The 16,339-nt window shown below is 37.1% G+C and overlaps 2 protein-coding genes across 2 annotated transcripts; both read left to right on the top strand.

The window, feature by feature from the left end:
• The first annotated feature begins 577 nt into the window (after positions 1–577).
• LOC119988194 (50S ribosomal protein L21, mitochondrial) lies at positions 578–4,144 on the top strand. Its single transcript, XM_038833153.1, has 5 exons — positions 578–1,092; positions 1,176–1,256; positions 3,026–3,127; positions 3,433–3,507; positions 3,594–4,144. Exons 1-5 carry the CDS (start codon positions 682–684, stop codon positions 3,720–3,722), a joined length of 798 nt encoding a protein of 265 aa, XP_038689081.1. The 5' UTR covers positions 578–681; the 3' UTR covers positions 3,723–4,144.
• A 3,811-nt stretch (positions 4,145–7,955) lies between these two features.
• On the top strand, positions 7,956–16,322 carry LOC119988809 (probable ubiquitin-conjugating enzyme E2 24). The gene is made up of 9 exons (XM_038833994.1): positions 7,956–8,355; positions 8,917–9,890; positions 10,264–11,712; positions 12,719–12,823; positions 13,487–13,924; positions 14,019–14,082; positions 14,491–14,630; positions 14,966–15,277; positions 15,789–16,322. Exons 3-9 carry the CDS (start codon positions 10,267–10,269, stop codon positions 16,029–16,031), a joined length of 2,748 nt encoding a protein of 915 aa, XP_038689922.1. The 5' UTR covers positions 7,956–8,355; positions 8,917–9,890; positions 10,264–10,266; the 3' UTR covers positions 16,032–16,322.
• Positions 16,323–16,339: the final 17 nt, after the last annotated feature.

The raw sequence follows: 16,339 nt of genomic DNA, 5'->3' as shown, positions 1-16,339 counted from the left end.
CTGGGTCTTAACCACTATGTATATACTAAAAGTTGGTTGTTTGTAGTTCAAATCTTTCAACCTTGAATCAAGTAGTACTAAATAAATTAATCATGAATCAAGTAGTACTACCTATTCGAAACAAAAAAAACACCAGATTCTATTTTCCTTCCCCTCCACGCTAAAGGGTTGGAGGTCATAAGAAAAAACTAGTACCAACAAGATTCAAAATCATCACTAGGCTAAGAAAAACTAGTAGTATCAACAAGATTCAAAACATAGAACTGTCTTATTGGCAACCAAAGCAACCGATTCTCACCATCTTACTAACCAATGATAATGATTTGAGAGATATGAGTAAACAATGTTTTATTTGAAATTTTTTTTCAATTTTATTAAGTTAAAACATAATAAGCTATTTCTGTTATCAAATAACGGTTAATGGTTAATGGACGGAAAGATCTACAGGATCCTTGAATAGAGTTAAAAGGAGGGTGTTGTTAGGATGATTTGAATCGAATAGGGTGCATTTAGAAATGAGGGGTGTAAATGACTTTTAGCCAACATATAACATTGATAAACAGCCATGGCCGTTAAAAATGACAAGACAGTCAAAACCCGCTGATGATACTTAAACCCTAGCGTTCAATCAAATCGCAACCGCAACCTCAAAACGTCAGAGATTTCGGAACCACACCATTAATGGCGTACCGGCGCTGCCTACAGACTCTGACCCGCCGCGCCACGGCACTCTTTTCTACAAACATCGACTACTCGAGCAATCCCCTGCTTCTCAAAACCCTACCCTCAAAATCATCTCCCCTTTCCTCCAGTATCAAACCCGTCGTCGCCACCTGGTGCACCCAGTTATCTAATATACGCCATTTTTCATCGAGTTCTCGTGATGATGACAGTGGTGATAGCGAAACTGATGAGGAAATCGATGAAGAGGATAGCGATGGAGAGGGCAGTCCGGTCGCAGATTTGGGCAGGGAGTATTCGCCTGAAGAAAAAGTAGCGGAAGCAGCTGCAATCGGGTACAAGGTGATAGGACCACTTGAACGGTCAGATCGAGTTTTTAAGGATTATGAGCCGGTTTTTGCCGTTGTGCAGGTTTGTTTGGTATGTTTACGTTCTTGCTTGTTTTGTTTATGTTTCTATGGTGTTGATGTAGGTATTTTTGTTGTTTCGTGTAGATTGGGTCGCATCAGTTTAAGGTGAGCAATGGGGATTGCATTTACACTGAGAGATTGAAGTTCTGCGAAGTGAATGATAAGGTATGCCACATTCTTATTTGGGTATATGAGTTCACATAACTCAATGGTATTATCCCTTACTTGGCGAATCAATATTGAGTGATACTAGCCATTGACATTAACATTTGCACTTAATAATTACAATGCACTTTGAGAGATCCTGCTTCTCCATGTGGTAAACTTACTTTACAATGCTGTCAAGGTGCAACAAGTTTTGAATGGGTTTTTGCTTTTTATGGGTGTTGGGTATTGATTTTGGCTCTATAGGGCAAGTCAAAGTTCAAGTGATTCGCGGATCATTGTGTATTGAATAACACTGTTGCAATCTGCTGATTATTGAGCATCCATTGTGCTTGTTTTTATTGTTTTTTGTTCTTGCGCGTTTGCTGAGTGTGAAATCCAATGTGAGGAACTGTGTGAAGTGAAGAATATTCCTTTGAATAATCAATGAAGTATAGGTGTTCTCCACTAAGAGAGATTTTTTAGGGTTGGTTCTTCCCACATATGAATAGAATGGCCTTCTCATGACCTTCATATTCCTTCCCCTTATTGTCAAAGAATGGTTCTTCTATAACACTGCAGTAAGTGAGTTGCTGCCATTGCCAGTTAATATAAATGTATGTTTAGGTATAGACCAAATGACAGCATGTTTATCCTTGTGTTTGTGAATTTTTTACATGATTCTTTTCAAAAAAAAGAAGAAGAAGAAAGTTTTACATGATACGGAGGGGTTGCTTGACAAGAAACAATGAGTTAGAAACTGTCAAGCTATTCAGAATTTGGGCGAAACATGAGGTGAGAAATGAATAATTAATTAGGAAGTCATATACGGTAAGGAAAACAAGTAGCTGTATGATGATTACTATCATGCTTTAGATTTAGGTGTGAACCGTTACTGGCAAAAGAGTTGAACTGTTGAAGAGTGCTAGTGCTTGAAGGATGATGGGATGATAAAAGGTGATCTACCGAGTTAAAGCTGAGCAAGGCCATTATATAACTATAAAATACTCAGTAAAACCGTGGCCTTATTGTGGATTAGAAAGTTGTTCCCCTGGATTTCAACTTGCAATAGTAGCAGAGCCTTGTCAAGTTTGTTGAGCTGTGGCGAGAAAGATATATCTGGAAAGGAAGCTGTACTGAGTTAAGCTGATGCGTGGACTGCCATATGGCTCTCTTTAGTGACTTGTTCTTTGTTCCACGGTTGACAGTGACTAGCTTATCTCTCATCTGGAACCTGTATATCAGATGCTAGACCATCAGTCCCTGTTATGAATGATACAGAAAATCTGTTCCCAAAAAGAAATTTGAATATTACAGTAAATCAAACATGCAATGCCTATCTTGTTTATTACTAAGGGGTTGCATTAGGAAAAAGTTGATTACTTGATTATTATTGGTTGTCTATAGTTAGAGAATGAGAACTTCTAGTTAAACGGCGCCAGTGGATTTACCAATTTCATGAGCCATTGTGATAATTTCCATTTGGTCAGTAGGAATTGAGCCAAACCGTTTAATTTTATGGTTTTAAGTTTTAACTTGTCTGCTGTGTTACTATTTTGTTACTAACTTCCTATGGTAGCTCTTTGATGCATCCAGATATCCTACCTTACCTCCTTAGGTAACAAAAAGGGTGATCTCATTTGGTCTAAGATGTAGTTGGCTTTATATTTCATTTCTCTTTTGCTATTATTCTGTGATACGTTGATGCCAACATTAGAAAATGTATACCTCTATTACACCTTTTACTGAGCTGAAATGAATTTATGGTTCCTTGACTTTGCCTATGGCAGTTGACCTTGAACAAAGTTCTCTTGTTGGGCTCAAGTACTCAAACAATCGTTGGCAGGCCCATAGTGCCAGATGCAGCTGTTCATGCAGTTGTTGAGGAGCATGTGAGTGACATCTAAATTGTTTTTGAGCTTGTGTCTTAACAAATTTATCTTTTAGTAACATGTTGCGCCGAACATATTTCTCAAGCTATAAGTGATTACTGCATTTTTCCTTCTTTTTCCAAGGTAAACATCAGCTATGTGATGACTGAATAAATCTTTTTAAATGTTGGAATTTAAGTGTTGCTAGATGAAAGAAATATTTGTTTTGTAGATTAATCCAATCCCCATTTTGTACCGAACAAGTTTTTGATAAAATTGAGTTATATGTGAAACTCAATAATTATATTTGATTCCTCTACTCTCAGGCATTAGATGCAAAGGTAATTATTTTCAAGAAAAAGAGGAGAAAGAACTACCGACGAACTAAAGGGCATCGCCAGGTATATCCTATATCTGTTTTACTTAAACATATTAGTCTTTGTGCTTTTGTTTCCGGACTTTAGGACGGTTTGTTTGCCTTTTTCAGGAACTGACTAAGTTGAGAATAACTGATATTCAAGGAATCGAGAAACCAGAAGCAAAGGTTGACCCAAAGCCTTCAAAAGCAGCAAAGGTGGCTGTTAAGAAGCCAGAAAAAGTTGCAGTCGCAGCTTAAGATTATTTTACTGATACATTGATATTCAGAATAATCGTCTCCTTGCTTGTTACCTCCGAGTTAGGATTTTCTGTGCGTGTGCAATGAGCACGATCTTAATCCCAATTTGCAGAATCTACATTTCAGATGGATCAGGCGGAATATCGATCCTCCAATCAGTCTTGGTTGAAGATTTTGTTACGGAAGTAGTTTCTCTCACCATTAAGATATTTTATTCTGTCGTTCGTGTTCTTACTTTTGTATTTAGTTGTTCAGTACGGACACATGGTAGAGCACACCCACCATTTTTAATCTCTCCTTACCATATTATGCAGTGTGAATATGGTGTCAACTCTGCATGGTTGAAGTCTTTGAAGAAGTATTTTTATGAATGAATTGCAACGAATCGGATGAGAAATAACTGTTAGAATTTGCACTTTTCACTTTGAATTGGCTTGGTTTCTGATGTAGGGGATTTGATATCGTTGATTGAGATGGTGAACTTGACCGTGGTGGTGTTTTTAATTATCGCAATTTGCGCCTTGCTCAGTCCAGTATGGATGAATGTCACCTTGTTTTATCTTTTCGTATTAGCCCTCGGACCAATTCTCTGGCACTAATTAGATCTAAGACAGAGCCAAGCTGTTCATGAACTTATCATGTTTGGTCAAGTTTGATGAACTGATACAAACTTGGGCGGTTTCTATGGTCTTGCAAATATGGGCTGATCCCACATACCTACTTAATATGCAGGAACAGATGTTCTCTCTTTCAAGGTATGGATATTGACAAAGACAGAAACATCCTCTCTCCGTCATGTCCTACTACCAACAGTAACCCCCATTGATTGTGAAAGACTGGTGCAAATGGTGTTCTTTTAGCACTCAAATGCATGTCTGTATCTCTCTCTCTGATCATTACTAGTGCCTTAAATAGTTGAAAATGCCTATTAAATGTGTGCAAATTTGAGAAGTGGAGATAGTGCCCAATACACATAAAAAAGAAATAGCTGGCACCTGCTCACCGTGGCATATGAATTGTTTTGATAATCGAAAACGACATCCAATATAAATTTAAACTCAAATTGTCAAACCCACACATATAAAAATGTCTAATACAACGACTGAATAAGTTGAGCTAAAACTTTGTGAGTGATCATAAGGGCATATGAATATGCTATCAAGGTCACCTTTAATCAATTATTTTTTTTTTTCACTTTAATTAGTCCATCAATTCAATTGGAGATGTATATTAAATTTTGGTGAAGCTAGCTAGGTTTCATGGGCGGTTCCAAGGGATTTAAGTATTTAGAGAGTATGACATTCCACGAAAGAAAGTGCCGGTAAGTGGACTCACTTTCTCTTTGCCATCTACCAATACCAGTTATTCTCCAAAGTATACTTGGCGTTTTCTAATTAAAGCACTTTTGCATGCTCCCACTTTGGGTCTAAATATGATTAATACTAATGGAATTCATAGTCACAATATATGGCTCATCCACTTCATCAAACCCCAATCTATATAATAATACCCATATAGAGGAGCACAATTAAGGTCGTCTCTTGTTATAAATCGGATAATTGTGAGAATATCGTATAAATTCAATCCAAATAATTCAAATAGGTATTGTCCATTTTATACCTAAGATCCGCGAGATCTTATCCTTTAGTTGAGAGAAATTTAATTTTTAATTGTAAATCACTTTGATGACTTATACTTAACCGATATGAAATACAAATATTAACATTTCTACCTGTCGAAACTCTAATATGTAGAAGTAGGGAAGAGTATGCACTTTTACCTTTTAAGCATGAGTGGATCACAACGTGTTGGAAATTCAATCACTCTTTTATTAAATTAGTTCATTTAATGGCTAATTTAAAGTAATATATGATCTGTAAAGCATCAATTTTTTTTTTTTTTAAACTTACGAGAAAAGTATACTGTGTTTGTTATATAACTTATATTCAATAATTTTTTTTCAAGCACCACAAACAAACTAATTAGTATTTCTAGTGGTTTACAATGCAATTGGCATAAGAGGATGAGGATCAGTTAATAATAATATGAAAACAAACATGATCCAATAATGTTTCCATCACTGCTATAACAGAAGTGTGTTAAACTTGAAACAAAGATAAGTGCTCAGTAGGTTATCTCCATGTTACGTGTTCTCCGGGCGTCCGGTGTTTGAAACCTTATGGTCTTTCTTTTTTTTTAGGTATTCGCATCATTAGCTTGTCCTGCCTATGAAGCTTATGTATATAGGTTTTGGCCTAATCTTAAGTTCTATTGTCAAGATGGTGCGCGTTAAATTGAATTGTTTAATTATTCGAAGGGCACGACTCGGTTTAAAAAAAAACAGGAAATATAGTATATTTTATGCACATTCTCACTTTTGATTTCAGCCTATAATGGATCCATGGCCCTGTGGATCTAATTAAAGGGTCCACTCCAATTCAAAAGTTAGGTCAACACAACACAGAAGAAGTATATGCCAAGATATTCTTATATATATATATAGTGTAAATGAATAGAGAAAACCCATGCATGTTTGTGATGTGACAAATGGTTTGACTTTGAACTAGGCTACAGTGTACTATATTATATAATCTCTAGGAGTGTGGGAGAGCTATAAAGAGAGACTCAAGTCATTATGCCATGGCCCATGATTTCGAAAGCAACGTGACATGTTCTTCATGCTTCGTTACAATAGCAACTTCTCTTGTAGAAAACGGAGCATCCACCACTACCATTAATTGTTCTTCTGTTTAAAAATGCACAATTCTTTTCTTATGCGTGTTTTATTGCTTCTTCTGAAACAAAAAGATCAAGGTCCCTTATTATCACGAAGGGGTCAATGTATGAAACTTGGACTGTACTAATTCCACACAAGAACTGGCACTTATATCATAATCCCACCCAAAAAGAGAAAGAACCCACAAAGAAAATCAAATAAAAAATGACTCTAGTGGTAAAGATGGTTAGGAATCAGTCGTTTTCATTACCAAATTGTTTTCTGGGCATAAAATCTGCCTTTCCAACTAGATCATGCATGTCTTGGTGCTCTTGGACTCAACTAGCAACTCCTTTTAACTATTTTACTAGAAAAAAAAGAAGAACCAATTTACTGACAACGGATAACGACATCGTAGAAGTTTGTCATTTCACACATTGGATATGTATCTAAACTCACGTGCATAAATTTCTCACATGTAAGTTGGACCAAAAACAACACGTAAAACCAACACGTGGGCACAATAATATTGTTCTCACTTGGAAAGAAAGAAACAACCAATTTCCTATATATACTGTACTTTCTTTTAGCATACATATCTACTCTTCTTTTTTTTTTTTTTTTTTTGTTACGAAGCATATTCGAATTATGTGTCGTCAGCCTCTTAAGTTTCTTGTGACCATAAATTGTTTTCTAACATAGTAATAAAACATGTGAAAGTCATTAATAAGAGCTTTTGTTGGGAAAAAAAAGAGTTGTCATGAGAGCTGCATACGATGAATGAGTTTGTTTCGATGATATGAACCAATACATGCATGTATAAGTACACGACCAAACGAAATCATGCTATTGACTCTGTTTCTCTCTGTCTCTGTCGACTACAAGTCAAAAGACTTTCAGTCCTCATTATCAGATTCAGTTTTTTTTTTTAATTTTAATTTCCGTGACTTTTTGATGCAATAAAGTAATTTTGGCCACTAAAAATTAGCTAAGTTCAAATTCAATCCCTAAATATTCAAATGTTACAATTTAAAATTTAAAAATTGTTTCACTATGTATATTTGAGGAGATTTTTGATATTTCGGGCATACATACTCGGATAAATCATTGTCCGAAATATTGAAAATATGCTCAAATGTGCGTATTGGAACATTTTCAACTTTGACTTCTCAAAGTGTAACTTTTGAATATTCAGTGACTGAATTATGTCTAACGAATCTTTTAATGACAAAAAATTATATTAACCATTTTCCTTTTGATGCCATGTAAGGTGGTCGTTGAAGGTATGAGATGAGCCAAAAATCGACTAAGTTGTAACAAGGGTCATTTTTCAACAATCAAATGTAAGATTTAGTATTTACCCGAATAACATGAGTTTTATCTTCTAAAAACTGTGTTTGGTTGTGACTGAAATTCCATGTTTTCTTATAATACTTGTGAATCAAATCCAATTGTTACTGATACTGTTGGTGTATTCTTCTCCGTATATACACATACATACATAATTTAATACTCGCAACCTCTATAATCCAATAATGGATAGCGAAGGCCCTCTTTATGCTGTAAACGTCTCCAATAGTCTTACACTGCAACTTGAAAGCAACCACCATTGAAATTCCAGAGAGACAAATAACAGTGTCACGGTGCTACGTTTTCGTGCTCTGTTTTTCGGATGATTGGTGGGTTTGGCGGAGGGACTTAGACTTCCTGAATCTCCATCTGTTCCCTTCTATAATCTGCGAGTATTTTATCGAGAAAAGTGCGAGAAAGTTGGGGAATAATCAGAGGCACGAGTATTCGTGAAGGATTCATGAATTCGGCCGAGGTCTTCATGTAGTCTCCGAGGGTTTCTCTGCACTTTCTGGGTTTTTTGGTTTAAGTTTTTATGGCTCCAGTTATGTATAGAAGCGGCAAATGGTACGGGTCCTCTCCAATTCGATCTTTTATAAAGTTTCAAACTTTTCTTGTATTCGTTTTGTTGTAGAATGTATTTTTACATTGATAGTTATTTGAAACTATGCTGTTAGTTTAAATGATTTTGAGCATAATAAGCGTGGTGTTAGTTTGTTCAATCTTATTTATATTGATTTTTACTTTAACTTTTGAAATCCTTTTGAATTCCAGTTATTGTATTGAGTATTTGATGTAATTTGAATGACTTACTGGGATTTGGGTGTGTAGTTTTATGCCTTGAGGTTGTTCCAACGAAATGACTCAGGAATTTTATGGGAAGGAATCTTGAATTTAGTTGTGTAAAATTTGAAGGTAATGCTTTGTGTTAGGGTTTGAATTAATTCTGGTTTTAGCTTGGGCAATGATTTCGAGCTCCCCCTTTTGTACTTTTGTGTCATATTACCTTAGCTGAGAGATATTCAAAGAGAGATACAGCAGCAACTGAATCATCATTACTGCGAACCTCATTAGCTTTGTAATTTTTAATCTAAATGTCACTGAGAGATGTTGCCACTGCCATTGCAGGTTCCATGGAAATGTTAGAGAAGCACTCTTTTGTGATGGCAAATAATAGTGGCTTTTGAGAAAGATCTATTTAAGGCTTTGGTTGGTATAAGGGAGAGTTTTTATGGAAGAATCTGTTATACATGTGCTTGATTAGCCTTTTCCATTGAGATCCAACTGTATATTTGTACAAAATTCTGCTTGTTGATTGAAGACATCTTCATGAGGCAAATCTCCTTTGGCACGAGATACACCTGGAACTTAGTTTCAACAGGACAAATCTCCTTTGGCATTACAAGTTCTTTCCCATAAAAAGACTACTTTTTTTGGGAAGAGCTGGTTATACACGCGTTATATTTTACCATTTCGCTTTCTGGGACAAATCTCCTTTGGCAAACTACTGAAGTCTACTCTTGTTGGGAAGTTCTCCACTTCTCCTGACAGCATAACGGGAGTAACTTCATATTATTTATTATATTGTTATTGAGTATCCCAACCGTGCAGCTGGCATATCTTCTTTCGCACTTCCTATTCCATTTCCTGGATAGCTTGTCCTCAACCTGCAGGAAATATCTCATCTGGCAGTTCTGGAGCATTGATATAACAACAGCTGTGGTGGGAATAATTATCTTCTCTGGAAGTTTCTTCCGACAGAAGCTTCAGTCCATTCCTTGGGCAAATCTCCTTTGGCATTTTGGAGTTCTTACTTAACTCCTGTCCCTATCATCCTGTTAGGGCAAATCTCCTTTGGCATATAATCTCCAGCATTTGTATCCAAGATACCTTGTTGGAGATATTGAAGAAATATATCTAAATTGATCATTGGCACCAAGCTGGAGACCATATACTTGTAAAGATAATCTTTCTTTGATTATCAATAGGGTTTGAATCCTTGGTATAACGACAGTTACCGATTGTCCCGCTGCATCTAAACAAGTAGGAGTGAGCACAAGAGTTGGACATTTCGACTTGTTCAAGAAAGTGCAAATTTGAAGGTATCTCCCTGTGCCCTCCATATGATTTTTGTCTCTTTTGAACTATATATCAGACTAGTTGTATATGATGATAGCTATGAAGACAATATGTCACCCAAATAAAGTAAAAGCAGTTTGACTTAGTATTGTATTTTTTTCCTGCGAATAAGAATCTTGCAATTAAGGTTTAGTTACAGTTTCTGTGTCTTAAATTACCTGTTTTTTATTCAGCTGTTTTTCTTATCAAACTCAGTATTCTTCCTGAATCTATATGTTTAACAAGGAAGATTCGCTTGAATCAGTTTTCCTAAATTTGTCTCTTTTTTTGCTACTAAGTTGAGAACTTTTTTCTAATTTTGTTGGTTCAATATGGTTCTCTGGAAAATATGTGCAGTTGATGGATATGCTTCATAGTGACTCCTCTGATTGGGAGAGTTTCAGTGAGAGTGGCTGCAGTGCTGATCAAGAGGAACTTGACTTCCTATTCGGTGGGCAGGCACGGAGCATTTTGTCAAGTTTGGAGGAGAGCATTGGCAAAATCGACGATTTCCTTTCATTCGAAAGAGGGTTTCTATATGGAGACATCGTATGTTCTGCGACTGACCCATCTGGACAGATGGGCAAGGTTGTAAATGTTAATATGCTTGTGGACGTTGAAAGCGTCCATGGAAAAATCATAAAAGGTGTGAACTCCAAGAACCTTCTAAAGATTCGTTCCATTTCAGTGGGAGACTATGTAGTTTATGGTCCATGGCTCGGAAGGGTTGACAAAGTCATTGACACTGTAACCATACTATTTGATGATGGGACAAGAGCTGAGGTATCTGCATTTGACCAAGGAAAGGTCGTGCCTATAGGTCCCAACTTAATTGAAGATTCAATGTATCCATTTTACCCTGGACAGAGAGTATGTGTTAGACTTTCAGCAGCCTCTAAATCAGCTAGATGGTTATGTGGTACTTGGAAACAGAATCAGGATCAAGGAACTATCTGCTCTGTAAAACCAGGGTTGGCTTATGTCAATTGGTTTGCCTCTCTGCCAGTAGATCCTGATATGAAGTCACCTGCTCCCCCACTGTTGCAGGATGCTGAAAAACTAACTTTGTTGTCATGTTTCTCCCATGCAAATTGGCAACTTGGTGAGTGGTGCATGCTTACAATTCCAGACCATAAGGGTGTGATGGACCAGCTGTTTCCTGGTATCTCTAGCCATGAACTCTTTAAAGAACAGAAGAAGAAAGAAAGAGGATTTATGAGAAAAGATCTTCAGGAAATCTTTGTCATTGTGAGGACAAAAACCCTGGTTGATGTTATGTGGCAGGATGGTAGCCATTCCTTGGAGTTAGAATCACAGTCTTTACTCCCTGTAAATATTGTTAATGGGCATGAATTTTGGCCTGGACAGTTTGTGGTGGAGAAGGGCACTTGCATTGATCCACCTGTCTCTGGCAACCAAAGATGGGGAATTGTGAAGAGTGCAGATGCAAAGGAACAAACTGTTAATGTAAGATGGAAGCCTTTTGATGCGAATAAAATGAATGGTGTGGGGCAAGAACTGATGGAGGAAACTGTGAGTTCTTATGAACTTATTGAGCACCCTGACTACTCTTACTGTTTTGGAGACATTGTCACTGCATTGATTCCGAGCTACATTGACCAAGCTAATGGAGGTATTGTGACCAGAGAAACAGGAATTGGTGAGGATTTGGCTCTTAAAGGCAAAGATGGCGGTTTAGATCAGATCAGTTATGATGCTAAAAGTTACTTATCCTTCATCGGGAACGTAACAGGCTTCAAAGATGATGGCGTTGAGGTGCAATGGGCTACTGGCCTCAAATCAATGGTATGAACTTGGCCTTTTTTGTTTAAAATACTTTTTCCTCTGTGAAATAACATGTTCTTTGGATATCTAGTTGGTGATGATGCTAGGCTTATCCAGAAATTGAGACTTTGCAGTGACCATGTACTGATTGTTGACAAGTGAACTTTATACAAATTCGTGTTCTTTAGATGAGTGGAATCACTTTCTCTAGTAAAAAGGCTCTCACAAGCGGCAATACCTTAAGTAGATAGGACTTGTATGCAGAATTATAATGGTCATGGTTTGACTAATGTTATTACAGCACAAGATATGTTCCTTTTATGGTTTGTGTTCTTTTTCAAACACTTTCATAATACGGAAAAGTTGTTTAACTCGATCAGAGTTAGGCGTTAAGTATTGCAAGGTAATCTAGGAACTTTTGGATTGTGACTGAATTTCCTTGATGGCTCGACATTTGTCGATTACTGATGACCGTCAGGCAGAATATAAGAGTAGGGATGGAAATTGGGCTAATTGACTGCGTAGGGTAATACCCAGCATACTTGATGATTTGGAGTTATGGGGAATTTCTAAATGCAAACTACAGTACAGATTTTGAGATTTTTTTTACTCCCTATTTCTATGAATTTGTTTACACATAGAATTATCTACAGATAAGGAAATTGATTAGGTTTGTTGGGTAAAGGGCCCATTCCCTTTCTTATGTGGAGTGGCTCTCGGATGTGCGCGCACGCGCGCGCGTCTGTGGAATGTTCTTCTCCAGTTCTCCTTCTTCAGGATGCTTTAAACCTTTCTCACTTCTGTTGGAGGTGGACTTGACACCCATCTGATATGACATCGGGAGTTTTCAAATAATAATCTAGCTGCCATGTTCCAGTGGCTCTATCCTTGATAAAGCTCCCGACTGTTCATTGGGTCTCTAAATATTGACCTGACTAACATTTTGGAGGGACTAGAGTGGGAAGAGTTTTTCTGCATTGTTTTCATGCACTGCTGTTTTTTCAAGTTTTTTTGGACATTATTACAGGTTCCCCCTAATGACCTTTTTCGGATTGATTTGAATGAAACTGCTACTGCAACTCACATGCTTCATGAACCAAACGTTGAAGAGATGATTGATCAAACTGGAAAGGTACAATCCTCTACTCTACTCTCCTCTGTCTCTCACTTTCTTTCTTGATAAAAGTAACTAGACAAAAACAAATAGTATGACATGCTTTACGTTGATGCTATTCTTATTTGGAAATAACATTTTGGCATAAATATTCTGACTGTAGGAATTGTTTGGACATAATTGTGAAAGAAATAGTCAAATAGACAAGCAAGTCATTAATCCAAATAGAGCTAATAATTTTTGGAATATTTTATGAATTTTCCTGACCGAAATGATATATAATTTGTCGGGAGTTAATGGGCCTTCATACTATGCATTTCAACTGGGATTTACTTGTGATTTCTGAAAAGTTGAATATAACATTCTCATACACTTCACTAATGAAATATTTCATATAGCTAGACTTGGTACAGAAATTCTGAAATTGTGTCTTTATCAATGCTCTTTTTGATCCATGCGAATTTCCATGTATGAGAAACTAGAATGTAAGCCTTAGAATGTTTTCTAGGCAACTCCAACCCAACCTGTGATAGAACCACAGCTTTAATTATTTTTGAGCTATCCAATGTGAAAAGGAAATAGAGATTATAGTAGATATGCCTCTGAAGTTGGATACCAGTTAGCATTCTGGATGGTGGTAGAAACAATTAAGTATTAACTAGATTGCGTTGCATTTCTTAGGGTCTCTTAAAATCCGATGGCATTTATGAAGAGCAGTATCCTCGGGAATCTGGATCTTCCTTCCTTCCTCGTTCCGCAATTGGACTTTTCACCAGTGTTACAGCAAGTATATTTGGATCCCTTGGTTCCACAACCCTATCTGGTCTGCTTTCACTTGGCCACTTTGCCAAAAATGGAGATCAATCTAAACTTCCTCAAGAGAGAGAGCTTGTAGACACGTGTGGTCTCTCTGCAGATAAACAAGCATTGACATTACAAGAAGTGCAGCTTAGCAAAACAAGTTCAAGTCAGGAAACTATTGATCTTCAGGAGAACAAAGAACTTCAATCTTCATCTGTCAGAAAAAATTCAGAAAAGTTTAGGCGATTTGATATGGTTGATGGCTGCTCAGATCACCACTATCTTGATGGTCCCTGCGAGGGATTGGTATTACCTCAGGTCTGAAATATAACAATCTTTGTACACTAACTAATATGAATTCATGGGTTCAAACAGACATGATAATGCATTGCCATACTTTTCTTCCTAACAGATGAAAAGAGTTTGGTTGAAGAAGGTTCAACACGAATGGAATATTCTTCAGAAAGATCTTCCTGGTCAGTACTTTATTTATCTCCTGTTGTAATACATCTTGAGAAAATGAAATGAGTTTATTCTGTTTGTGGTCCCTTTTTCGTCTTATTCAAGGTTCTGCTTAGGTAATGGATATAAAATATGATCTTGGGTTAGATTTTAGCCTCTAAAGTGCTGATAGTAAATTTTGTAAATTCCACCCCCACCCTCCTCTCTCTCTCTCTTATTTTCGGTTGTTGAACTCAATTTGAAAAGTGATTGATAAGATGATCTGAAGTCACTTGATAGTCAGGAACTAGCTGATTCCAAGTAGAAAATTTTCTTTTTAAGTAAATAAATGTATGAAATCCCTATTTTCTAACTATATATATATATATATATATATATATATATTATTTTGTTACTCACAGTTTCCTTTGTAACCTCAACAGAAACAATCTATGTCCGCGTGTATGAGGAACGGATGGATCTCCTTCGAGCATCCATTATAGGTGCACCTGGAACTCCATATCATGACGGGCTGTTCTTCTTTGACATCCATCTTCCCCCGGACTATCCTCAAGAACCACCTGTATGTCATCCTTCTAGATTTCCATTGCTTCTCCTTAATACAAACTTTTACTTTGATAGATGGCTTTTTGTGGGGAAACTTGAGATTTGGTGGCTTAAAAACGAGATAGCCCCATGACATCTGCTCCACTAAGAAGGGTGTGATAGATTTTAGTGTCTTCTTTCGAGAAGTATTCCAATCGTGACAGGGTAATAAAGTCTAAACGGCATTCAAAAAAAGTTTAAGTGCACTATTATTCTTACTTTCTACTATCTGCTTGTTATGTCACTGCATTTAAAATGTGAAGGGAGAAAGAAAAACTCATGAATTTCTTATAAATATGGAATCTTATGCAGTTGGTGCATTATCATTCCGGTGGTCTTCGTGTTAACCCTAATTTGTACGAGTCCGGAAAGGTCTGTTTGAGTCTCCTCAATACATGGACAGGCACAGGAACTGAAGTATGGAATCCAGAAAGCTCCAGTATTTTGCAAGTACTTCTCTCTCTCCAGGCCCTTGTCCTTAATGAAAAGCCTTATTTTAATGAGGCTGGGTATGATAAGCATATGGGAAGGGCAGAGGGAGAGAAAAATTCAGTAAGCTACAATGAGAATGCCTTTCTCATGACTTGCAAGTCCATGATATACATACTTCACAGGCCACCTAAGGTAAATTTGCATAATGTTTAAGATGAATTTACAATTATAGTTTCAGTTTTGTTTTTGGTACTCACCAGTTGTGATGTATTCAGCAATACACTAAACTTTAGACACCTCTAGCAAGATTAAACTTTTAAATTACATGGCATATAGATTATGTGTTAGCAGTTGAAACTTACTAAACAATGGGTCGTTGGTTGAGATGGTGAACTTGACCGTAGTAACTCTTAGCGCAAGCGGGAGGTTGTGAGTTCAAGTCTCATGGGCGTTTCTATTATCGCAATTTGCGTAATGGTCCCTTGCTCAGTCCAATACATTCGAATCTCACCTTGCGTTATCTTCCAACACTTAGTCTCGACCTAGGTCTCGATTGGTCCATAGGGATTGCAGGGTCTTCCATGTGACTCCATGGACTTGAGGATGGAGATTTCTTTGACAGAAAGTATCGCTACTCAGAGTCCGCGTCTTATCATTTTGATGCATCCATGCTGGGTAATAATGTTTGTTTTTACTGGTGCAGCATTTTGAGGCACTTGTAGAGGAGCACTTTAGGCAACGGTCCCAAGACATTCTGTTGGCTTGTAAGGCATATATGGAAGGAGCTCCAGTAGCATGTCCATTGGGGAGTCCACAAAAAGAGCATGCAAACGCAAACCCATCAGGAAACTCCACAGGGTTCAAACTTATGCTCGGTAAGCTCTTCCCAAAGCTTGTGGAGGCATTTTCTGATAATAAGGGAATTGACTGCGGTGAATTCATGTGAGCCAGAAAAATGAATATGCTGGCTGCTGCAGAGGTATTCTTGAAGTCATTCCTACCATGTCTATAATCTGTATAATATTATCGTATTGATGCAAATTTAGATTCTGGATTGTTTCTTTCTCAATAAAAAAAAAATCAAAAATTACTCGGTAAGAGCTGTGATGCTGTAAATATACTGTATTCTGGTGCTGTGTGTGATGTGTTGAGAGAACCTGGGTCAGTGGGGAAGCATTGTATCATATTCTGATTTGCAGAAATAAAAAAACAAGATCTAGATTGGGTTTGCTGTATACTTGATGGTTTTCGCTC

This window comes from Tripterygium wilfordii, chromosome 21, assembly GCF_013401445.1.
Source record: "Tripterygium wilfordii isolate XIE 37 chromosome 21, ASM1340144v1, whole genome shotgun sequence".
NCBI lineage: Eukaryota > Viridiplantae > Streptophyta > Magnoliopsida > Celastrales > Celastraceae > Tripterygium > Tripterygium wilfordii.
The sequence above is the reverse complement of the archived record's forward strand: the minus strand, read 5'-3'. Positions and strand labels throughout refer to the sequence as shown.